Genomic DNA, 26,355 nt, shown 5'->3' on the forward strand with positions numbered 1-26,355 from the left:
TCAGAATATCAACTAGCTGAGGACAAAGTACATATATCTCTTTAGAACCACACAAGCATATCTGGCATTTAAAAAAGCTTCAACTGCAATAATAAAAGGCAGAATATAAGTAGTTACAAAACTATTATTTCCTTGACCCCCAGACGTTTGTCTTGTTTTTATCACAAGGGAAACCAAGAGAGGTTTAAAAAGTGGTCTCTGACATTGGCATGGTATTTGTAGACTAGATGATCCATTATTATGGTCTCACTACTTCTTTTAAAGACTAGGAGATGCCCTTTGGAATCCCATCTCTGTTATCTGATGGAAGAAACATATAATGCTAATAGCATTTCCATCTGTTTCTTGTTAAGATAATGCATCTTTAAGAATCCTAGTTATTAGAATGAAGTGGAGTTGTTGAATATCTGCAGTTCTTCTGACAAGACATGCCTCCTGGCTGATGTTAAGGGCACAAAAGCCCTGTTCAAAAATTTAAGTTACAATTGGGGGAAGCAGTTTAGAAATTCACTCCTCCAAAGTAATGTTTCTATTTATATACTTTCCAAAGTAATATGGATGTAATATTACTAGATGCTGAGAGCTACCATATCTGGGCTGTAAGAATCTGGCATTTCCTGTCTCTCTAGTGGTCATCTGGATTTTTGCAGCCCAAATATGATAGCTCTAGAGGGGCTACATTCTTAGCATACTTCTCTACCATATGAAAAATCATGATGGATAAAAAACTGTGGGAGGCCATACATTTTCTTTCTGAATGGCATAATGTTTTCCCTCACAAATCAACTGCCTGTATGGATGGAAGATTAATGCTAAGGCACATTAGATTAGTGACTGGAAAATAGAAATCCAAAAGGTAGTAACCTGAATGCTGTTTCTCTGGAACAGTGTTTTTCAACCTTAGCAACTTTAAGATGTGTGGACTTCAACTCCCAGAATTCCCCAGCCAGTGTGGGGAATTCTGGGAATTGAAGTCCACACATCTTAAAGTTGCTAGAGTTGAGAAACACTGTTCTAGAATAAAAATCTTGGATGTGTTTCTGTGATAATTGTTGGAATGATACATTCCTCTTCTCTGGCTATGTGTGCAAATTGCTTATTGTTAGATTACCACTGTGTGTCCCAAACCAGATTAGAAAATTAATGTAAGGTATAAGGAAATTTAAATTTTATGTTCCCCTGTGCATTTCTGAACTGGAGTGGACCTGCAATTTACAGAATCTAAGGAGCAAACTAACTTCCACATCAGGAACACAGTGAGCATTCTCTGAACTGTGTGTGGGTTGTACCTCCTGGTTATCTGGGGTATCTTTAAAGATTGGTTAAACATTTATCCTTTTTTTTCCAGTGAGCTAGACTACCATGAAGCAGCAAGTGTCAATGATCGATGTCAGAAAATATGTGATCAGTGGGATAAACTGGGAACCCTTACTCAAAAAAGGAGAGAAGTACTGGAGGTAAAGCAGATGTCAATAAATAGCTTTATTCTTTAAAGCACTACATTCTTCAAGGTTTGTTGGGAGATCAGCATTCTTCAAGGTGGAAGTGAACTACATCATCCACAGTCCTCATCCAGCAGGGTTATTGGTCAGGCTGGCTGATAGTGATGAAAGTTGTACAGGGCACCAGACTAGAGAAGGCTGTGGAATATTACTGCTGTTTATGCAACATTTCTAGGGTAAATTGCTGTTTACCCAACATTTCTGCTTTCTCCCATTGTGCTGTTTATGTGTTGATTTATAAAAAGACTTGTCACCTTACTGTCAAATGCAGTTATGAACACCAACTGACTGAAGTTGGCATTGAAAGCTGATTGATGCAGGTATATGACTTTTTTTCCACAATCGATGGCAAAGTTTGTTTAACTAGGTTTAACATATATACTTTCCCCATCTTTTTTTCTGGTTCACAAGGCTGCTCATGATCGTTGCACAAATATAACTAGAGCATACAGTCTTTATTATATTTTAATCACATATATGATCAGAAAGAAATATATGCACCAGTTATGCTCAGTGGAAAGATGACGCAACCCAACACTACAGCAGTAGAACAGCTGCTGTTTCCTATTTATATTTAATCTGAAAAAAGGACTGATCACATAAAAAATACAAGAAAGCTAAAAAACCAGGAGAAAGTGCCCCTCCCTATCCTTGGAAGCACTTCTAATATCCTTCCAAGCTTTGTGGTAGGACACAAAGCAGAGACAGATATGTAGATCTATACAGCATGCTAAACAATTTCTTATTTATCATAGTGTGGTGATTAAATTACAGTGTCTGGGTTCACAAAATACTCTGAGCCAAACCAAACCAACCACATTAGGGTTTAGCATAACATATGAATCCATTCCTGGGATCCAGTGCGTTGGGTGGGAAACAGGAAATGGAATTTGAGCCCCACCAGAAGTTTGAAAAGATGCTACACTCCTAACCTTTTGCATCCATGGCAAAAAAAGAAATATGGGGAAATAGAAGAAAAAAAAAATCCAATAAACCCACATATTGCAACTACAGCAACAGTCAGATGCTCATGGAGTGTTTGTCTTCGACAAAACAATCTTGTCCCAGGTCCTAGTTCTAGATGTCAGGAACACAAGGCCTATAGTACAGATGCTAACTGGGTAGAATAGATCATGCTTTTCCTGGACCGTGCCCAGGTTACAACTCCACATCCCCCAGCATACCAGAGCTAATGAGGAATGCTGTGTGAAACAATAATGTAGCTCCTGCATGGGCCAATCTTCCTTCTTGCCAATTGCCATGACTTATTATCTCCCTCAACTCTGAGAAGGTAACATTGTAGCAGGACCCATTGCCTAACTGACTGCCTCACATGTTTTAGTTGTAGTGTGAAGTGGAAAAAAAATAAATTATTGCTGTTAAATATCATTAGCACCTATGAGATTATGCCTTTACCATTAACGCATTGAAGACTCATAGGAAGGTGAAAAGCCAGAAGGAAAGCACAAACATGAAATTTGCTAGATACAGTATTAAGAAGTTGGAGGACAAAGAAAGAAGTTGCAGTGTTTGTTTAACTTGCTGATTATGTAGTCTGTTTGGTTGAGTGGTGCATTTTAAAAAGCTGCAAAATTCAAACTCCCTAATAGAACCAAAAATGAATGTGCGCTTCTAAAAGAAAAATAAGTTGAATCCATTTCTGTGTGTCTTTTTTAACAGAGGACAGAGAAACTGTTGGAAACAATTGAGCAGCTTCACTTGGAGTTTGCCAAGAGGGCTGCTCCATTCAACAACTGGATGGAAGGTGCAATGGAAGACTTGCAAGATATGTTCATTGTTCATAGTATAGAGGAGATCCAGGTAAAATAAAGTTGTATTATGAGCTCAAGAAGATGAGTTGTTCCCTTTTCACTGTGGGAAATTTCCTTATTCTATCCCAGAAAGTTTCAACTATTGCTTACCCTCACTTATGTCTGAAAAGATACATTACAGCAGCCTTTTCTAATCAGGCACCCTCCAATTTGGGATTGTAACTCCCAGTATTCTCATTCCTCCATCTGACACCCACATCCTTTGGGGGAGGGCAGTCAAGGTGCCTGGGTCAAGAGTGCAGTGTAGTGGCTGGAATACCAGATTTCAGTCAGGATGATCTGACTCCAATATCATTGCTTTCTTGGTCAACCATCAAAAAATAATAGTAATTGGATGGTAAGTCCATCCCCAAGTTTGTAAATTGAGCTCTTCTGGGATCAGGCAATTTCCTGAGTCCTTTTTAGTACAGGATGTACCCTTATTGGTGCATGGAGTCAACGCAAACTGTGAGATCACTCTGAACCTAGTTATCATCTTAGCACGTAACCTGGCTGGCCTCTAAGACTTTGGGACACAGTGTTCTCTTGAGCTTGTGGGGTATTATGGAGGTAAGGGGATTTCAATTCCTCCTTCCATTTTCAAGTTGGTTGGCATCCTCCTCACTACCATAATTGCTGCTTGTCTGCTTCCTCTGGTTTAGGGTGCTCACCTGCTCAGAGGGACAAGATGAGATGAGGATGTCTTACTCTTGGACCTCCTTGCATACTCAGAAAGAGAAGACATGCAGACCAAGAGGAAGAGGGGGAGGCCAAGATCCTGTTACCACATTTCTGAATAATGTATAATGGTTGTTTCTGGGCCTTCCCCCATTCCTGAGTTTCACTGTTGCCCTTTTAAGGGCACAAGAAATGAAGTGTAGCTGCTCTCCATTGATTATACAGAGTTACCAGCTATACAACCTTGCAAATATTTATATAGATAAAGGGGATGGGGGGGGGGAGAAGAAAAGTGCCAGAGCACACTGTTCTTCCTTCCCCACCTCCTCCTCCTTTTGTTTTTCACTGCAGAGTTTAATTACTGCCCATGAACAATTTAAAGCAACTCTACCTGAAGCAGATGGTGAGAGGCAAGCTATTTTGTCCATCCATAATGAAGTGGAGAAGGTGATTCAGAGCTACAGCCTCAGAATAAGTGCCAGCAATCCTTACAGCACAGTCACTGTGGAAGAGATCCGTACCAAGTGGGATAAAGTAAGTGGAAGAAAAAATACAGGGGTATGCAGGCTTGTTTGTGGTTAATTACAGAATGGGGAAAAAGAGGCTCTGTCTGGATAATTAAAATTTTAGTTTTCTCTTTAATGTTTTACCCTGCTTTAGTACAAGTAGAATTAGGAAGGTGGAAGACACAGTTGCTCTTGGGTGTACAACAGATAGGGTGGGAAGGATTAAGCAACTACTGAACGTTATAGGGCTGGCTTTGCCTTGCAGCGAGACAATAAGGCTCAGCCTATTCACATCTAGGTTTTATGGCTTGTTTTCAGAAAGTTCAAACTAATGTTTCTGGATTGGTAGGGAAGTATGGGGGAAGAGAATATTTGGGAAGACAAGCTTCCCAAAATAGTGAATAAATGTCCCTTCCACCTTAATACTGAAGGGGTAGCATGCCAGTTTCAGAGCCACCAAAGAAATGAAAGAAAATACAACAGAAAGGATAAGCATTCATAGAAAAACTGTGCACCTGCTATCACTTAAGATTTCACAAATATATAGCACTGTATGCTTGTAGCTACACTTTAAAAATTAGACCAGGAATTAGAGTACATCTGGGAAAAACATTATGGTTCTGCTTCTAAAGCAAAATCTGAAAACAACTCCTGAGTGTAGTTAATATATGCAGAAGAAATGGTATAGACATGTATTGCTTTTATATTGACCATATTATGTTGCCTCTGTCATGGGCTGTTGGTGTGGGAGTTGAGAAACTTCCCCAGTGGAGACCAGCATTCAGCAGGACAGATGAAGTCCAGTCTCAACAATTTGCACATTTCCCCTCTCTTACTTCATTGCTTTTAAAAATTGATTAGGTTAGGGTTGCTCCTTTTTTGCTTTTGCTTTTTTTAAAAAAACTCTCTATTCTGTTAAATTGTCTAATGGTGAAATAAGAGGAGTGATATGGACTGCTGAGGAAGAGTTTCTCATGCATTACAACAATAGATACAATGGGTTTGTGGTAGAAAGAGATGCATTGGTAGAGGTAAATGAATCAATTCCCACTGAAACACATTACCATTGTATTGGCAAAAATAAATGGAACCAGAGCTGCGATCCTAGTCACACTTAGCCAAAGTAAGCACCCCTGACTGTAGCGAGACTGTTTTCTACATAAAAAAAGCATAATGATGCAGTTAGATATCATATCAACCCAAAAGATGACTCTGAATTTAAGATGACTTCCTCAAAGGAAGTATAGATAGGGGGAAAAAGATTACAGCCACACACAAAAATCTGGTGTAATATTCAGCTCCCCCAACTTGTCAACCTAGGACTTCCAATTCCAGCTATAATTAATTCCAATCAGTAAATTTGTACATGTGATGCAGTTGTATAAATGTATGTATGCACCAGATGACATCTAATTTTCAAAGAAACCTATTTGGACCTCCACTGATTTGCTTTTAGCAACTCTTCTATTCTTCTCAGCATTATAACATGATTTCCTACCACTGGGTTCATAAGTAATTATTTGGGATATAGGACTTCCAGGCTTTGTACTTAAATGGCCTTATGGAGTTCTTCTCTTAGGATGTTTTAGTGTGCAATATATACTAGTGTGCATAACTTCATTTAATTCATAAAAATGATAAATCAGCCCTGCTCATTCTGATGAGTGGAACCCAAGATTTCTGACATTAGGTCTGTTTTCACATGATACTAGTGGGCCACGCTTTAGGAATCTATCCTGTGTGGTTAGTTTATGGCTCAGTGTGTGACAAACCAAGAACATTGGTTAATTTGATAAACAATTATTAAATTAACCCTAAGGAAATGTGTAAATACAGCCAAAGTTTTACCTAATGGCACTACTGAACATATCTGGGATTGCACTATAGTTGGAAATGGAAGCAGTGGCATAACTTTGTAGGAAGTAATGCCTGCAGTTACTGTTTATTAAAATGTGTATTTTTAGAACAGTCATTTGAATTTGTTAAACTCATTGTATTCCTGCCCATTAGCCTAAATCTCTGTACATTTTGTTCTATTGTTATGTTGTTACTTAAAAAAAAATAAAAATCTGACATAGGCTACAAACTAAATTAATTTTGCACACTGGCAGGTCAAACAACTTGTGCCTGTAAGAGATCAATCGCTGCAGGAGGAGCTTTCTCGTCAGCACACAAACGAACGCCTGCGCCGTCAGTTTGCTGCTCAGGCCAATGTCATTGGGCCCTGGATCCAGAGTAAGATGGAGGTAAATACATCCAAGATCTGCAGAAGTTTTAGATCAGAATTTCTAGGCAAATTCCATCCCTGTACAAACTGCCTGTCCTCTTTTTTGTGTGCATGAGGAAAGACTACTTACTGCTTTCTTAACAGGATAAGCCAAAACATTTTGCAAAATAATGAAAGTTTTTTCTCATTCTTTTTCTCTCTATGGCAGGAAATTGGCCGAACCTCAGTTGATATCACAGGGCCATTAGAGGACCAGATGACCCAGTTAAAGCAGCAGGAGCAAAATATCATTAATTACAAACATAATATTGACAAACTTGAAGGAGACCATCAACTGATACAGGAAGCTTTGGTCTTTGATAATAAGCATACCAATTACACAATGGAGGTAACTCTGGACTTCTTTTAGTTTTATATATGCAATCTTACTGCTGCATGTATTTCAAAATGGCAACAACGAAGACACTGGGGACTTTTATGTTTCAACATTGTTTTTAAAATGTCACAGGCATCTTCATTCAATCCTAGGGCATTATTTTATTTTATTTTACTTTATTCCAGCATTTATCCCACCCCAATCCTGACTGACTTTGAGCAGGTAATAATAACATAAAACTTTAAATATAAAAGAGACAACATAAATAAAACCAAACTACATAAACAAGGTGCCTTCGAACAACTAAGAGTCAAAAGCCCACTCAAACAGGAGCTTCTAATCTTAAATGTAGTTGCACTGCAATGTTGGGAATAGCTTTAACTTGTTTGCAAACAATAAGCAGGGTTGGGCTATTTAAATTTCCAGAGAATGTTTCAAAAAGTGGGGGCCACCACTGAAAAGCTTTGTTGTCTGGTCCATGCCCCATGAATCTTGCAAGAGGGGGGAAATAGCATTGAGCCTTTCTGTGAAGCTTTGGGGAAGGTCAAGAGCTTTCAGGTGAAAAATCTTTTATCTGGAAAAATAACAGTCACACTAAGCCTGAGAGTAGCACATAGGTGGGCTTAACCCAGATCTGATTCAAAGACATTGTTTCCTTAATGATGGTTTGTTCAGTAAGCTACAATGTCTAGGTTCACACAGCATGCTAAACCTACAACTCTGAGGTTTCCTGGTAGTCTCCCAGCCAGCACCAGCCATATCTCATCCTGCTTAGCTTTTGGGGACCAGCCAAGGTTGCCTAAGTGCTGCCATGTGAGCCTGTAAAATATCACAACTACTACACTGAAGCATGGACATAATTTCCAGTTTTTTATTATTTTTGAAATGACTATATTGTAATTGGGCTTACACTTGTAATGATAAAAGGTACAACTGCTTACTTCTTGAGATCAATCAAGGTTGGCAGTCATTCTGTTATACCAGTTCCAAAGGTGGTGTATAGCTAAAATATTCTTCAGTTATAGAAAGCTCTTTCATGATATTTTAAAATTACTTTGCTATGAAACATTGATCTAAGTATTTATCAGCTTCATCAGAGTAAATTACTGTATGCCTTGGCAGCTTCTAATCTTAAATGTAGTTGCACTGTAATGTTGGGAATTCTTCCTCTACTCCTAAATTGTTAACAGCTTTTAAAATAAGCCATGAATTTGCTCTTAGTTTTCATGATAGTATTGCAGTCCAGCAATAATGTGTTTATTTGATTTATGTCTCATTCCTATCCCTGTCAACTCATATTGGGAAATAATGATAATAAACAGGATTTATAAAATAGGTTTCTGTTGGATTATATCCTGCTGGAAAAAATATATAAAAGTGAAATCAAAAATCATCCTCTGTTTATCTTCAGCCACTGAACACTTGCCAAAAACAAATGGACTCATCTACCCCCAGAAAGTGCCATAAGGAAGGGAACAGCTTTGAGAGACAGCCATTAAAAATATCCTGCTGTAAATAAGTCATTCTGTCAACGCAGAGATTTATGATGAGACACAGTAGAAAAGGCAGTTTCTGTGATAAGCAGAACCTTACCCTGTCACTAAATGTATGAAAAATACAATGAATAAAGACCCTTCATTGAAGGTAGATGCTATGATGGGATCAAGGCCAAATTTGTGGGATCCTGGCTGGCCAGAAGACAACTGCTGTTCAAGAGTCTGGAGGGCAGGTAGAGGATAGTAATGAGTTGGTGACCAGCAACCAGGGCTGATAACATGTACCCCAATGTTTCAAAATGATTCTGGAATAATTAGAAGCAAATCATAAGTCATAATTTAGCTATTTTATTTTTGGGTTAGTATGATCTGAGAACCAAGCTCTTGTGGCTTGTAAATCATGGTCAATGGCTTTGCATGCCTCTTAAATATGAACGATCCAAAGCATTTAGATGGTTGTTTATCAGAATCAGTATCTTAAAGTGTGTTTCAGAAGCTACAGGGAAGTCAGGGCAAATGCTAGAGCCCTAATAGAATTTTTTCCAGGAAATCTTCTCCCACCAGGTAGTGGCTCTGCAAGCAGTATAAGTCACACTTTAGTAATCCTCAGGGACTCACTGTAAAGATACTGAAAACTGAATCTCAAAAATTGTGACAGTGACATAACTTTTGCCATGTCCAACTCAGAAGGAATTTGTGAAAAGGGTTTCAGGTAATTACTTTGAACTGGATAATGTAGGGGTAGTTTGGGAAGTATTTCACCTCTGTGAACCTGAGTAGCTAAGATATTTTAAGCTCCAAGAATAAGAGGGATACCTATTTCTTTTGCATCCAGGTGACAACTCCAGCATTGCTCAGAGTCCCCAAAGCCAGAACTCCTCTACATTTTTAATATGATAGAAAGGGGAAATTATAAAAAGAAAACATGGCTCACAATCTTGCTCACTGTATTTAATTACATTTATTTATAATTAATTTAAATTAAGTTTTTGATGTATCCTCAACCATTACATTGTTATAGCCCCACTGACTAGTTGGAATGTAGCCCCCAGAGTACCATTCACAAGCTAAGGGTGGCCTACAAAGGTTGCGTGCCCATGTTCTAGATGGAAGACCTAGGCAGCTCTTGACACATTCATAAATATATCTACAGAACTTACTCTTATCTTACTGAGGCCATATTTGTGGCTAAAATAGGCTGTATGCTTTGGTAATGAGGACGGGGAGCCTAGTCACTATAGTTTTCAGCATGACATTTGCCTACAGGTGATTTATCTGCTGGCACAGTCTGTCAATCATCAGCAAATAGAACTCCAGGAGACTAGAATAATTTATCTGCTCTTAGTCTGTTTGGCCTGTGGACACTGCTCCAGAATGCTAAACCTCTTTTTAAAAACTGGCCTTGACTGCTGCCTAGCATTCTGCAAGCCTGTCCTGATTATATGATTCAAGAACTGACTGTTGTCAAAACAAACAAGGCAGGCAAACAGAAAATCAGAATATAAAGTGTTGCAAATAATACATTTGACCAAGATGTTTTGCTTTGCTATCTTCTATCCTGTCAGTTGTGCCTGACTATTTTCAGTCGGTCTCTTAGCCTTTAGTGCTTTATTTCTTTGGGGTGCTCTAAGGTATCTTGCTTCTTCTCTGCTATAGCATATCCGAGTTGGATGGGAGCTGCTGCTGACTACTATTGCCCGAACTATCAATGAAGTTGAGAATCAGATCCTTACAAGAGATGCCAAAGGAATCACCCAGCAGCAAATGAATGAATTCAGAGCATCATTTAATCACTTTGACAGGGTATGGTTATCTGTTTTAGTTTTTTCTTCTGTTGTGGAGTTGGAATGACAAAAGCATTTGCATGTCTCTCTGCTCCTTTCTAAAAAGAGTAGAATATACAGTTAAGACTCAGAAATTATAATATAAAATAGAATAGAAATTTGAGTAGAAGTTTCTAACTGGCTTGGGATGTGGCTGGGATGGGCCATCTCAGGACAACCACAGATCCCTCTGGAATTTTTTCCTGATCACTTCCTGTTCCTGGGCATTAATCAACTTCTGCATTTGGATAAAAGCTAAACGTTTCAGAAGTGCTTGCATGCAACTTTGCTCTCCATTGTCCTTGCGGTATCCCTTTTCCTTAAGTTCTTGCCACAGACTTCCTTTTCCTCTCTGTGCATCCCCATTCCTGAGGGAAAAGGAACCTTCACTCAACTCTATGCACACAACCAAAGGTAACAACCCAAACACTTGTTCTTTGGATACTACATGTGTACTTATGTGCATAGAGGGGCAGAACCCTTCCCATGAAAAGGTGGGACCCCTGGGCATGGCCAGAATAGGAGGCTATGTAGTAGGATGCTGTCTATGTTCTTTCATTGGGGGGTGACTTCCCTTAATACTTGCTCTTTCTGCCACCCTGTTCAGATAATTATCAGAACAGATGTCAGTTGCTCAGCACTGCCTTAAATGAATTGATCTTATTGTACAAGTGACACCATGATCTCTTCTTCTGTGTTTAGTTATTGCCACTAAGAAGTTCGGTTTGGAGGTTACAAGATAAAAAGGAACTAAAATGAACATTTTCATAATTTTGGGGTGGGGGGTAAAAATCCAATGAAGTATGGCTAATTACACAATACAATTAATATACCATTAAAATCACAGAGTGTATCATGATAATGGCATACAGCTCATTTCAGTATTAAATGTTTGTTGCTTTTTAAAAAATGCACAAAATATAGCTTACAAGCTGTTAAATGACTGGGAAAAGTATTTTATTGTCAGTATATGTGATCTTCTAACTTAGCATAAAACAATTACCTATTTTATATTTTTCCTTGTAAAAGTATCAGATATCAGAACTTGTTTGTTAGGATATAATATAAATAGCTTATCTCCAAAGTATCTATGGACATTGAGTTTATTGAGAATTGTTGAAGAAAGTCTCTTCATAGTTTGTTAAAATGGGCAAGAGGAACTGAAATGGAAGCAAAGACTGAAGTATAATGAAGAATGAAGCATATATCCATTTTTCATAACTGAAACATGGATATAATTGGTAGGAGTATATATACTGGAGCTACTGAGGCTGCTGTAATTATACTGAACATCTAAATATACAGAAATTAATTTTAAGTGAAATAATTGGCTCCAAACTTTACTGTATAGCTTAACTGTACATTCTGTCTAATGATTTTGGTGGCATGGCTATGCTGGCTCATCAAAATGAACAAGCAAACCCTTTACCAAGGGCAGAAAACAACTCAAACTTTTGGGTTTTTTAATGAGCGTGACAGTGATGTCACTGGAAGAGAAGAGGTTAACATTTCTGGCCTTTGTGGAAGGCCTAGTGGAATCTCAGTGTAGCAATTGTAATTGTAATTTTATTTTATTCAGTTTTAGCTCACTGCAATCAGTCAACGCTTAGCAACTTACAATTAGTAATTTGCAATTAAATATCTATGGTACAAAGGAAACAATCAAAATCACAAAATGACATCAAGTTCTAACAAAAATAAACAAAAATGACAAAAATAAATAAGTAGATGGCCTCATTCAGATGTCAATATGTCCCCTTGAATAATTCTGTTTTTAATACTTTCCTAAAACTTAATATGGTAGGAATTTTGTCAAATAGTCTGAAAAAGTGAATTTCTAAATTTAGCAACCAAATTTCAGCAGCATTATTGGATGTGCATATATGCATGCAAAAAAGATGTCTGTGAAAAAGTCTGGGGCAACATGCAGCCTTGAACTAGGATGGGTCACCACTGCTGTGCACCAACCCATATTAATGCAAAATACTTATGGAAAAATGGTAGCTAAAAAATGGTTGCTGAGCTTGGGAGGCATGGAATAATAACGATGATGATGATGATGATGATGATGATGATGATGACGATGATGATGATGATGATGACCTGATTCTTTACTTCCAAGTCCCAAGACAGGATGATGATGGTGATAATGATTCCTGTCTTTCTGCTGGAGGGCCTGGAGGCAAAGAACCAAGATCTTGAACAGAGAAGCCCTTAGGGCCAAGATTTCTATTAAGCACACTTCATATGATCATTCTCCATGTGTTCAATCAACTTCCCCTTCTATCTCCTTAAACATTACAACTTGGTGGCAACAGAAGGTTGAACTTTGGCCAAACTCCAGAATTCCATGGGCATGGTAGTAGTCCTTCTATGAGCCCTGGACTCTCAGGTTCTACATCTCTGGGTTAAGATGTTGACACAAATCACATGGGCTAATGGTGTAAAATATGTTCATGTGAATAGTCAAATTATAAAATGGCCTTCAGCCGACTGACTCATCTCTTAACAATCTTCTGTTCTCTTAATATATGAACAATATCGTACCTTAAAAATCTATAGCTCTTAATTGATTAGCCCTCCTATTTTAGAACTTGAAAATAAAACTGCTTTTAAGCTAATGAATTCTCTTTTTTCTAAGAGAGCTTTTAAACAGACAATGTGCTTAGACGTAAGAATATAAAAAACACACAGTGCTTAATTCAATGAACAGCAATCAGTAATGGCTCATAAAACTAAGGCTAAGTCTGATAAAAGTGGTTTAGTTATGCACCGTAAAACTAATTATTACTCTCTTTGATTTGATTTTCTTGAGGTTATTCAATTTAAATAAGATGACAATAGCTAGAAGGAATTGTGTATATGGATGTGAGTTTTCACACCAGTGTTTACTCAGATAACAAAACATGTTTTTTTTCATAAAAGAAATCTCCAGTCCACCCCAGTTCTATGGTGTACAACAAAATAAAATTAGAAAACCAATAATCATTTTATGCATTACCTACAATATTAAATGAATACCCTTTACTGAAACTTCTAGGGAGGTTTACAAAAACAAGATGAAATACACAATGTTTCCTCCTCCCTGTGGTAGTCACCTGTAAAATTATGCAAAAACTAAATATTATTGCAGTAATCATTCCAGGCTCCATTAATCAGTACTTTCAACTCATAGCTTACCACTTTTATAAAACAGTATTTAACAATCCTGTAGTCCTTGTCAAATGTTAGAATCTTGAAATGCAAATCTTATATTACATTTTTTTTGTATTGTGTAGCTTTTTAAAAAAAATGTTTCATTAAATCTGCCCTACCAATTGAATTTGGCTTATCTAAGAATGCTATATTTTTATAACTTCCTCTTTCTTTTGTGTGTGTGTGTTTATATTTCATTGGCATCTTTCTAGCACTATTTCTGCTTCATGTAATCTAACTTCTCCCTTTCTTCTGCTTCCTTGTGGCTCACCTTGGCCTTGAATGAACATCTGATGATGAACCTATTCTATATTTATGGAAATTCTGATGGCTTTATTCTGATCCTTGAATCATCCTTGCTGTGTTCCACCGTTTCCTTCTACCAACAGAAGAAAAATGGGCTTATGGACCATGAAGATTTCAGAGCCTGCTTAATTTCAATGGGTTATGATTTGGTATGAATTTTAAGATGCAGTTGTTACAGTAATCCATGTTACACATGTAGCACTATCACTACAAGTTCTTTAACAGAGTGCCCATTATAGATGTAATTGTAAAACTCCTGTGGTAAAAGCTCAGCCCACTCAAAATCCTAGTATATCAAATATGTTTATAAGTTACCTTCTCAAAGGGAAGCTCCACAATGAACTTTATTCTCAGGTGTGTATAGAATTAGACTTATTCATTGCTAGAACCCTATGCAAACAGCTGTTTATATATATACATTCTAAAACACTGTGCACATTTACCATGACATTCACATATAGTTTCCATTACATATCAATTTTGAATATTCTATCTATCTATCTATCATCTGTCTGTCTGTCAGATTTTGATGGCATCTGACTCCAAAAAGATTCTGAGCAACTTGAAATTTTAAAATTGCATATGATATTATGTATAATACCATATAAAAAGATATAAGAAATAATATAAAATAGAAAAACATGATTGCCCAGGCAAAATCACATGAAGCGAAGCACCCGAATGATGATCATGTGACCCTGGGGATACGGCAATTGTTATAAGTTCAAGAACCAGTTGTAAAGATACTTTTTCAGTGCCATTGTAACTTCAAACAGTCACTAAATAGGGCAGTTGTTAACTGAGGACTATCTGTACTCTTCATTGTAGCCCTGTAGAAGCTCCTGGGACCTATCCCTCCCCAGCAGGGAATTGATCACTCTAAAAGGCACCATGGGACAGCTATTGATGGATGCAGTAGGGCATAAAAATAATGACATTTGTTGCTACCAAGTGGGCCTCAATATGGGCTCTTACTCAGAGTGAATTGGACCAAATATGGACCAATATTGTCTTTGTCCAATGATGCTTCAGGGCTCTCTTATGATGCTTTATCTGCTGGAGCTTTTCAGAAAACCAAGGTGTACCCCAGGATTGGTATAGAGAGGCTGCATGGAAGCAATCTGGTCCAAGGTCTTGATCACCTGCCTATTCCAGGTTGCAACCAATGCAGTAAAACCTAGTGGGTTCTTTCCTATTTATTATATATTTTTTGTTTTACTATTTGTGTGAAATCTATAGCTAACATTCAGCCTAACACTCACTTCCAATGGACTTAAGAATGTTTAATGTTCGTGAAATAATACCTCCCTACTTTAAAATGCATACTGTTAATATGTTTTTGCATACTTAAAAACATGGGAAATCTGATATTTGGCAGATCACACATGATACTGAATATTTGCTTATTAATTTTCTAATTTTTCTTTGCATTATAATTTTCATAACTGATTTTTAATTGTATTTCAGGGTGAAGCCGAGTTTGCCCGAATCATGTCCTTAGTTGACCCCAATGGTCAGGGAACGGTTTCCTTCCAATCGTTTATTGACTTCATGACCAGAGAGACTGCTGATACTGACACTGCTGAACAAGTTATTGCTTCTTTCAGGATTCTAGCTTCAGATAAGGTTAGTGCTTGGTCTCTAGGTAGGATTTCCATTTGTTGTGACTGTTTCTACAAATTCTACCCTTGCAAAACAAGAGGGTACCCAAATGCAAAGTAAACTGAGCTGTAACCTAGATCGTAAACTTAAAATATAGCTAGCAGCAGGATTGTTTTGACAAACTAAGGAAAACCCGTAAACCTTGCATGCTGACTTTCTGAGACACAATACAGATTTGTATTGAAACTTTTAGGCTGAGGTAAGGTTGAGTTTTTGAGATGCTGTTTTGGTAAGGGAATGCAATAAGGCCACACATAAATTAGGAATCAGAAACATTTGGAGCATTTTAGGAGATTAAAGATAAGGATGCAGGGACTGGGAGTTTTGCTGACTACAGATTTTCTACTTATTTTTGAAATTCAACAACAGTCTCCAGTTTCCAGACTTTTACCCAAAAACATATTCATGCTATCTGCTGCAGTTTTGTGGGGTGGGCACCTACATTATTTTAATAAAGCTGAAAGAATTTTAAAGCATCTCTGCACAAAAAGGAAGATATTTCAGCCTGATTTTTTTTCAGCATCATATAATGCCCACTCACTAGGCAACTGCAATAAAGACTTTCAAGTGATCAGAAAAGAGTGACCTACAGGTGTTGGATGTAAGCTCTGGGAAGGAGCTGCCTTTAAGTGATATATAAAAATGCCTAAGCATATCTAGTAGAAATATATACATTTGGTCCCGACCCTGTAGACCTTTATGAAGGCACGTTCTTTCTCCAGGCCTTGGGGTCCAGATGAATGAAGTCCCAATTGGTTGAGTTGTAGCATATTTTAGTCTGATCACCATGTCATTGTTTACTGTTTTAGTTGGCTTTTAATGTATTGTTTTTGTTCAGGCTGTATTTGTTGTAATTCTTCTTTTTGTATGCCGCCCAGAGTCACTGTTTCAGCTGGATGGCCATATTAATTCAATAAATAGATAAATAACTTCCATAAGAAGGTATTATGGATCAGTGCCAGGTTTGTCCAGACTTGTGCCCATTTAAGTATTCTGGATTTTGCAAACAGGGAGGACACCAGATTGGAGAAGGCTAATCTGTATGACTTAGATTCATCACATTCCTCCTTTTCACTTCTTCCAGCCGTACATTCTTGCTGAAGAGTTGAGCCGAGAACTGCCATCTGAACAAGCTCAGTATTGCATCAAGCGGATGCCAGCCTACAAGGGACCAGGAGCTGTTCCTGGAGCTCTGGACTATACCTCATTTTCATCAGCACTGTATGGGGAAAGCGATCTGTAACTGGGAACTGTCACTGTGGGCAAGTGAAACTAGATATATTCCAGTTTGCTCCTTGAAAAAATAAGCAAGCTGACCTCACTACAATTTCTCAAGTTTAGCAGGGATGTTCAATAAGGAGCTATGCCCATCTAGTGTGCAGCATGATAAGTTTTTATGTTGTTTATATGTACTTGATCAAGCTTATACAGTGACAGACTGAACTGGCCCTCTGCCTTATCAGGTTGTTGTTGTTCTTTTTAAATGAAAAATGGATAATCCCAAAGTAACCCTTTTTCTCAGTGCCAAGTTAGGAAGCCTCAGGAAAAACAAAACAAAACAACACAAAACAAAACAGAACATGACTTTGAAAAATCAAACCTGGCATCCCTTTGATTTTCAACACATGAAATGTTTTAAGAATTCTGAACATTTTATGCAAGTCTTCCACAACCTCCCTTCATGCACCTCCTTTTTGCTTTCATACCATGGTAATGCTTTCATCTATGGATACTGGGGTTTAGTATGCTTGTGCAAATGGAACTGCATATACAAGAGAAAATAAAAACCCAAGTCATATCAAATTATCATATGAGACTGTTTTGTTGTTTTTAATGTGAAACTTGCACAGAACTTTTAGTCTGACTTTCCAATGGCATAAAATCATGGAACCTCTGGAGTTTATTCTAAGAGGTTGATGATAAGTTATAGCCTTAAAATCAGTGCCCAGTTCACAAGGGCACACTGTAGTTGGCTGGATACTATGAGGGGGCTCCATACTTTAGGATTGTGTTAAAAAGTCTGTTCTCTGGTGTATTCATTGTTTTGCTGCAACTGGTCTTGGTTAATGCTAAAAATATTGACATTTTAGTACAACTAGTCTAAGGCACTTCATAAATATTCACACAAATGGCAAAGAAAGCTGTACAATCTAACACTATTAAATGTGCCTTTGAAATAAAGTCTGCTTTTCAAGCCTTAATACAGATTCAGTTACTGAGATTAAATTGATATTAGGGCGTCTCTTCCAAGCCACAGGGTTCTCACCCCATTTCTTAGTTTGCTTTAGTATATTCTACGTAGTGTGGCATCCACCTTCTTTTTGCTTCTTTCTTTTCCAACCAGACTGCAGCTGATTCTTGCTGCTGCTGCTCTTCTTCCTCTCGAAGACTTTGATTCAGCTGATTCGTCAGAAAGTGGGGCGGGAGGGGTTCACCACCTGAAAGAACAGATTTGCGATCCAACACAAATAAGAAAGATATTATTACTGAAAGTCCAGTATTTGGAATTTGCTGGGTTATAGGTTTCAGTAAGAGTTATCATAAATCACCCTATTTGCTTCCGAGTAAGTAGCATGATGCACTTCAGAAAAAGAGCAAGAAGTAGAGAGTGAAAGAAAAAGGCAAGATAGAAAAGTCTAACTAAATCTAGTTTACACCAGTGCTTATAAATCATCATCAGATGGGGCCATATCTGTACCCCATCAGGCCTTTGGTCAACTTAACGCTTTTCAGTAAAATAAGGAAGTAACAGCTATATGCAGCATTTCCTGCCAATGGTAAGGATACAATACTGGCTAGTTTTGGGCACATTTTGGCCAGTATGCTACAAAGCAGAGCACAGCTTTATTCCCACTATTTCATGCAAGTGAGGATCTCTAATCTAGAGACTACCTTGCACGCTAATATGCTGTTGCCTGCAATCCATCAGCTAAGAGGCACATACAGTATATTGTCCTCATGCAAATTCCTGTCAGTCACTGTTGTTTTTGCTGCAAGGGAGAGGTTCTCAAAGTTTGCAATACTGTGATCCCTTAAAATGATAAATGAATTTGTTACTGTCTCCCCACAATAAAGTAAAATAATTGAGCACTGGCCAACCTTTGTTTGCAAAACAAACTCACAACCCCGCTTTAAGCTGCTTGTGGCTCATTGGGGGTGTGTGTGTCATGACCCACAGTTTGAGAACCAACATCCTAATAACTCTACATGCAACACAAAATCCAGCAGTTTAGTCCTCTCTTGATCAGGGTTTTAGAATTTTCATGAACGTTCTCGCTGGGTTGACTGTGCTAGCTTAGCGTCTCAGAGCATCAACATGAAAGTAGTTTGTCATTGCTCCCTTTGAAGGTTTTTTTTTTTTACTTCCCAGTTCAGCCTACAGTCTGGGATAGTTGGTGGTCTCCCATCCAAGGACTACTAGGTCTGATCCTGCTTAGCTTTTTCCAAGATTGGCTAGATGATACCACCTCCTGTGATGCACAAAGTTTAGGCATGTCTGTTATTCTGCCTAGCTGAAAACAGATCCAAGTGTCTTACAGAACACATAATGCTATATTTGACCTCCCAGGATACTATGAGGAGTTCGTGTGAACTGGCATCCACAGTTATATTCTTATAATTTACACAACTATCAACAGCTCAAACACACATACAAATGTATAATTTGTAATGGCTTTAATGGTTTTAATGACTGAAATTGTTCGCCGCCCAGAGTCACTTGGATTGAGATGGGCGGCTATAGAAATTGCATAAATAAACAAACACACCCAAATAAGCCAAAACCAAATAATCTGCATGATGTCATAGTGATGTGCGAATGCAGCAGAAGGTTGGTTGAACTGAGGTATAAGGACATAAGCAGGCTGTACAGTCTCAAGGATAACATCTTTGGCTATTTTTGCTCAGTGCACTGGATGTTTGAGGACACCTGTCCGGGATCTTTTCTCCTGCGATCTCTCTGTGTCAGCATCGTATCGGTGCTCTGCTTGCAATGAAGGAGAACAACTTTCTTCTAATATTCAATGAATAATGGAGGAGCTGGGCCCCTTTTTTTTGTACCCTGGGCAAGGGAAAAGCCTATAGTGACTGCATTCAGACATTATGCTAACTATTATGTGGTTCCTTGTATGTGGCCCAGCGCAATGTCCGAACTCAGGGAACTATTGTTTATTAAACAAGGTACGTTTAACAAAATCCTGACTTACTGCAATACGTGATATAGCTAGTCCCTTTTTTAAATTAGCATTCGCCGGTTGATTCCTCTCACGTAACCTAGGCGATACAAGTAGCGGCAGAGTGGCTGAGATTCCTCTTCATTAAGGCATGTTACATTTAATTAAAAAAAAAACTTACCTTCTCTGCATCATGTGTTTTAAAACATATTTTGGAGGTGGCAGTTAATAAGACAATAGCCACAGCCAGACCTAAATCCTTTTCTCCAAACCAGTGTTTCTCAACCGTGGCGACTTTAAAATGTATGGACTTCAACTCCCAGAATTCCCCAGCCAGCAAGCTGGCTGGGGAATTCTGGGAGTTAAAGTCCACACATCTTTAAAGTTGCTAATGTTGAGAAACACTGCTCTAAACATTCAGTTTTTAATTTAAAAGGAAAATACTTTTGGAAGCCTTTTTTAGTCTTTTCCAACGCAAATAAATGCTGGAAACTATGAAGAAGGCTTCGGGATGACGAAAAGCAGGATAACTCCCCCCAAACTGAACCGAATGGGGCCAAATTTGATGTGCAGGGAAAACCCTGCAAAGAAAATGGGCTGGATCCGGCTGCAGGGGGAAAAAAAAAACCACTCCAGAAAGTCTGCAGTTAGACCCCCGAAGGCTTGTGTTATTAGGGCGGATAAAGCACCAAATGAAACCAGATTAAGCCATTGCAATAAGCAATCATGCCCTCCTTCCATTCGGACTGAGGCCACGGAAGGAATTTTAACTTCCTTCCCTACGCCTTACTCCCTTAAAAGATTAAAGCTGGAAAAGAGTTTCCAAGGTCTGAATCTTGATCCTAATCGCCCTCCCAAATGGTGTTTTTGTTTTGCAAACTCACACAAATATGGAAGAGCCCGCTGTGTGTTTCTATCATTGTCCCTTTGGTTGAAAAAAAAGATCTGTCCATAAATAAACCGCTTGAGACATGACTTCTGGAAATACAGCGGAAGCCTGGAAACAGGACGCGTTTAATGATTGGAAAAATTACATGAACACACAGCAGTCCAAAGGTTCGGAGCTCCAACACACCACTTCCACGCCTCCCTCGTTGCAACATTCAGAGCAACGTAACTTTTCTACAGTACCGCGGGCACATTAAAGCAGGATCATGTGCGTCTGCGCAGCCAGTGACGCGCACGCAGGCGCTTTCCTTGCCGTATCTCCCGCCATTCTAGCCCGGGAGCTGGAATTCTCCCCTTCTGCATTTGGAAGATTGTTCCCAAAGGATGTCGCCCACGATTCACGGGTTGGCCGAGCAGCGGGGTAGCCAGGAATCCCACGGTGCGTGTTTCCAGGAGGCATTTGTGAGGTCCCGAGGGCTTGCAGGGCGCAAAGATTCTAACTTTGCTCTTTCTAGGTCTGGGAATCGCAGAGCGCGCGTGCTCCGCTATACTCCGCGTCCTCCTGGATGGGCTATTTAATTTTTTTCTTCCTTACCTACTTACTTAGGGTATTCTGTGTCGGGAGGGGACTTACTACATATGCTGTACAGGAACCGTAGGCTCAATGAATTTTAGTACTTCAGATATATTGCACCTGGCATTTCTTGTTTTTTTAGTTCCCCCCTATAAATATCAAAAGGGGAAGGGTTTCATTGAACTTCTGAAGGCGAGCTAAAGTCTTTTCAAGCCCGGATGAATTAAATTAAGAATCAAAAGTATCGATTTGCTTCTCGATGCACGTTTAGTCAGTATCTGCATCTCTCTCGCTTTGAGTACTGTAGCTGTACTGGACCTCAGAAAATGATGCAATGAAGCTTGTAGGTTAAAGAATATGCGGCTAAGCCGAGCTTGACGATAGCAAGAGACATAGCAAGAACCTGGTAGTGAAAGACGCCGCGAACCGTCTTCCAGTCTCCCTCTACGTTTCTGTGCTTTGGATATTAAGACTCATCAACCTACTTGTTTTGTGAACCACGTGTAACTCTTCTGGGGCGCTTGCCTGCCTTTTCTCTGTGTGAGCATGTGACTCGAGCAGATCGGTATTTTGCTTGGATACAAACGATCGTTTTGGGGAGCTTTCCCGGTTAATGGTGCTAAAATTATCATGCAGTTTATCATGTAGAAGCAAAAGCTAGGTATATATTTTGGTGTGCTCTTTATGTTTGCCGCTGAACTTTGTTCGTATGAAATCAAAAGTACCTGTCACTTTTGACAGGTACTTTTGTATGAAGTCACAAGCCTGCAATCCAGAGTGATACTTGTAGTGTAAAATCACAAGGTTCTACCACTTAAACCAGTGTGTGATTTCTCCCTCTGAACCCAAAATAGCATAAAAAGAAAAATCCTGACATTGTATTTGTGCTTTCCACTTCCTCCCTGGTTTCATGTATTTACTGGGCAGTCCGAATAAGGCATCTTTCCCTTAAGCACGTGGTTCTGACTGCAGCAGGTGCCATTTGTCTGCGCAGCTGGGGCTCCGGTTCTGGAGATACCCAGGACACCTGTATGCCTCACGAGGCTTAATGCATCTATTCTACAAAAAAACCCAACCATATAAACTCCACCCCACCAAGTAAGGGCAGTTAATTTTTGTCCTTCCCAGCAATGGCACTGTTTACCATCACACCACTGATGGTTTTTATAGGCCAGTTTTAAAATGAGAAAAAGCAGAGCCCAGCCACAGAGTGTCTGGCCCTGCATGAAGGCAAGGGTGGCCATTCTGGACAGTGAGGGTGAAGTCCCATCTCCCAGGGACCTCTGAGGCTGAATCAGTTCCTCCTCTTATGCTCTAGCTGTTGGTGGGAGGGCATGTAAAGGCTTCCCCAGTGAAAATGAGCTCCTGTTGAATTTGTAGCTACGCCTAAAAGTGAGACAAAGAAGGAATGCTTATTCAAAAGTATGTGCTGTTCCATTCATGATTGGTCTTTGTCATAGATGTTGGCCAAAGTGGTTCTGAAATTTTGACAAGTAATGGGGCAGAGCTTATCTCCATGTCCTGGTTTCATTCAGACCTACTTGAAAATGTGTTTTATTAAAGCTGTATTAGAAGTATGCATGTTCAGCATAGTCTGTGCATGTGATGAATTATACATGCATTAAGCTGTTGATGTGTACAGATAGTCCTTGCTTAGTGACCACTCGCTCAGCGATTGTTCAGAGTTATGACAGTGCTGAATGAGGAAACTTATGACTGATCCTTGAAGTTGCTGCTGTCACAGTGTCCCTGTGGTCACTCAATTGAGATTCAGGTGCTTGGCAATTATGACAATCACAGCATTCCACGGTCACATGATCACCATTTGCAACCTTCACAGCCGGCTTCCGACAAGTAAAGTCAGTGGGGAAGCCTTCAGGAAGTCACAAGATGGAGTTGCTGGTCCATTACCATTTACCATCGTCAACTGAGGACTGCCTGTACAGTGAATTGGCACCACTCCTCTGACCTGCTAGTGAAGTGAGAAATACTGCTGTTCCCAAATGCTATCCCACAAGCCTTCCTGCAGTACCCCTAGTAGGGCATTGCTGCTGTTAGAATTCCTCCAGCCACACTCCTCCAAAAAAAGAAGTTTATTTTTTCCTAGAAGAAACATTCTAGCGTGAAATAAGATGGAAGCCTTTGCTCTTTAATATAGTCTTGTCCTTCTCCAGACTGTTTTTGTCGATTCCCCATCTTATCACTCCAGTAAGTTTATCTCTCTGGCCAGTTATTATCCTGAAGAGAAGGGGATTAGTTGTAAATGGCATAAAATTAAACCCCCAGATGATAATAAAGATAGGTATAAATGAATTTGGAGGAGCTATTTGTAAAAGCTGCTGTCTCACTGATGTCTTGGCTCCTTCCCCCTCCCTCCTAAATAGGGTGGAAGGAAGAACAGTCCCTTTCTTACAATACCTCTAGCTGTTCCACTTTAAAATGAAATGCTGGTTTTGAGATTTTTTTCCTAAGGTTTCCTGAACTTCATTTTATCCTAATGTCCAGTAAATACTTTGGTTTAAGAAACATCCCAAGGACATCTGCTTGTAGGCCTGGGGTTCCCTTTTGCTGGTTATGCAACTTGATACTTCAGGAAAAAAATTGTAATCTCTCTTCTGAGATAATCATGGTTCATTTTATTTGTCAAGAGATGTAGGTCAGATGGAAACATAGGTCCTTGATGCATTTTTTCAGATGATATTGGTTCACAACTAATGATTGTCCTCAAGTAATCACCAAAATTGAAGCAGAAATTATTAGAGAAAAATATCCAGAATGTATTTATTTAATCAACAATAAAATTGGTTTTAGAACAATGTAGTATGGTAAAAACAAAGAATTCCTAAGCACCCCAAAGCCAGCCATATCAACAAAAAACCCTATCCAGCAGGGTCTCAACCATCAACTTAGGGTCTAGATGATACTGCCCAGTCAATGGGATCCAAAGCATGCCCATTCTGCCCAATCTCACCGGACTGAGAGATATAGCTGGAGATAGATGGTCCCTCAGGATAATCTGGCCCTATGCCATGAAAGGCTTCAGCACCTCTGAAATGACCTGTTGGAGGTCTACCTATCTCCAGCATTATTGGCGTTTGGGAAGAAGTTGAAAACAGCTTTTCCAGAAGGCTTTTGGAACCTGATGCCATGTATGGTTTTGGGATGTTTTAATGCATTTGTAAGAGTTGTTTTCTTTGATTATTATGTTTTGTTTATTATTGTGAGCTGCCAAGAGTCTTCTATTAGGTAGACAGACAGACAGACAGAAGCATTATTACTTGGGAGCAAGTTGAACTCAAAACAAGCAGGCATAGATTTGGGTTGCTGTTTTCTACTGTATTTATAGAAGAGAGTGTGTGTAGCCTAGGGTTGAACTGTGGAGTCCTTGGGGTTTCCTGAGCTTGGTTGTTTTCTGAGCTTGGTTGTTTTCTTGCAAACGTTTTGTTACCCGGCTAGGTAACATCTTCAGTGCTAGAATGGAGTGGAGTTTGCTCTCTGTTTATATATAGTGGCTTGCCCTGCCTGCGTTGGTGGTGTTGTTGTTTTCTGGTAGTTCCTTGATTAGGGTATTGTTTACTGTTTGTTTGTATGTCTGGTGATAATCTTGATGTTAATCTCTGCTTATCTGGGTGGTGATTGCTGGTGAGGAGATGTTCTGGTCTTTTGTTTCCTTTTTATTGCCTCTTTTGAATAGTGTGTAGATGTTGTTTATCTCTATATGCCTGTTGATGGCTACCTTGTCTGAATACCAAGCTTCCAGGAATTCCCTGGCATTTTTGGATTTAGCTTGGTCTAAAATGCTGACAATTTCCCAGCTGAAACTATGGTTATGTCTGTGCATGTGTTGTGAGATTAAGGAGTTTTCATTGTGTCTTCTGACTGCTAGTTGGTGTTCATGGATGCGCTCTGCCAGCCTTCTGCCTGTCTGTCCTACATAGTGTTTGTTGTAGTCCTTACACTGTATGTTGTAGATGACTCCTGTATTTTCTTCTTGGGCTACTGGGTCTTTTGGTTCGCTTAAGATGTTTTGGAGGCCCTTAGTTGGTTTGTGTGCTACGGAGATGCCATGTGGTTGTAATAGTCTGTTGGTTGTTTCTGATCGATTTTTGGTTGTTGGTTGTTGGTTGTTACTGTACTTCCCTGACAGCTTAGCAGACGACAGGAAACCACAGCCTTCTGAGCTGCCCCATATTTTCCAGATCTGAAGCGTTCTCTGTCCCCTGTTAGGCTAAATGTACCACCCGTGCAGAGAGCAACTGCAGCAAAGAAAACAATATGCTGTGTACAGATTTTTCAGATTGCTCCTGGCAAGGGAGGAATGAAGAAGAAAATCCAAAGCAGGAAGTAACAAGTCTGTGATTTGCAAGCGCTCATGCAACAGGCAGATAAGAGAAGCCAGGGATGTTGGCCAAGTGTAGGGGAAAGCCTACATTTCAAAACCTGCATTTATCCAAATACAATTTCATAGGACCCATCAGCTGTACATGATTTTAAACTACTTTAAGCTTGTAGAGCTTAAATACCTGAAAAGGGTTCATGTACTTAGTAAAATTGCATTGTTTCTCCTCTTGAAATAACATTAAATGAGGGCTTCTCCAATCTGAGGCCCTTCACTTGTGCTGAAAATACTAGATGTTGCAGTTCTAGCAGCTCTGGGTCTCAATCTTTAAGTTAGCCCTCTTTCAGAAGGTAGCTAGCCCATGACCTACTTTTGTGTCTTCATTCTTGTTGCAACAATACTGATCGCTATATTTATTTTATTTATATAAAATGTATATCTGCCCTTTTAACGCCAATGCCTTACTCAGGGCAGCATGTTCACAATCCACAATATTTTAGAGCCTATGACTGATTGCGAGAAGAGATGCTAATTGCTTTGAATGCAGAATTTTCTAAACATTGTCATAATGCAGATGCCAAAAAAACCCTGAAAGAGGAAATAGAATCCATTCTGCAGGAGCGCATTATGGTTTTGGATGGAGGCATGGGGACCATGATCCAGCAATATTCCTTAGGAGAAGAGGAATTTCGAGGTCAGGAATTTAAGGATCACCTGAAACCACTCAAGGGAAACAATGACCTGCTGAGCATAACTCAGCCTGATATCATCTACAAAATTCACAAGGTGAGTGCAGCATG

General features: G+C 39.2%; 2 protein-coding genes and 1 long non-coding RNA gene across 5 annotated transcripts in view; 2 read left to right on the forward strand and 1 right to left on the reverse strand.

Moving 5' to 3' along the window:
* ACTN2 (actinin alpha 2) overlaps positions 1-17,388 on the forward strand; it is a 55,022-nt gene extending 37,634 nt beyond the window's left edge. Inside the window, exons 13-21 of the mRNA XM_088143879.1 lie at positions 1,349-1,457; positions 3,183-3,323; positions 4,343-4,525; positions 6,609-6,743; positions 6,933-7,112; positions 10,253-10,399; positions 14,004-14,069; positions 15,388-15,546; positions 16,667-17,388. Coding sequence (XP_088000005.1) covers positions 1,349-1,457; positions 3,183-3,323; positions 4,343-4,525; positions 6,609-6,743; positions 6,933-7,112; positions 10,253-10,399; positions 14,004-14,069; positions 15,388-15,546; positions 16,667-16,825 — 1,279 coding nt within the window. The 3' untranslated portion in view covers positions 16,826-17,388. The remainder of the gene's footprint in view (positions 1-1,348; positions 1,458-3,182; positions 3,324-4,342; positions 4,526-6,608; positions 6,744-6,932; positions 7,113-10,252; positions 10,400-14,003; positions 14,070-15,387; positions 15,547-16,666) is intronic.
* On the reverse strand, positions 17,095-20,750 carry LOC112541868 (uncharacterized). Its single transcript, XR_003085816.2, has 2 exons — positions 20,639-20,750; positions 17,095-18,020 (listed from the first exon to the last, which is right to left on the reverse strand). It is a non-coding gene; the product is annotated as an uncharacterized LOC112541868 (long non-coding RNA).
* A 196-nt stretch (positions 20,751-20,946) lies between these two features.
* The window catches only part of MTR (5-methyltetrahydrofolate-homocysteine methyltransferase), an 84,869-nt gene continuing 79,460 nt past the window's right edge, over positions 20,947-26,355 (forward strand). For all 3 annotated transcript variants that reach the window (XR_015796686.1, XM_088143889.1, XM_088143898.1), the window contains exons 1-2: positions 20,947-21,081; positions 26,130-26,341. Coding sequence is in view for 2 of the 3 variants with exons in the window: in XM_088143889.1 (XP_088000015.1) it covers positions 21,027-21,081; positions 26,130-26,341 (267 nt within the window). In the remaining variant the exon portion in view is untranslated. The remainder of the gene's footprint in view (positions 21,082-26,129; positions 26,342-26,355) is intronic.

This window comes from Python bivittatus, unplaced genomic scaffold (assembly GCF_059951505.1).
Source record: "Python bivittatus isolate LINGU-HERP-01145 unplaced genomic scaffold, Pbiv_v1 ctg000020_np1212, whole genome shotgun sequence".
NCBI classification, from domain to species: Eukaryota; Metazoa; Chordata; class Lepidosauria; order Squamata; family Pythonidae; genus Python; species Python bivittatus.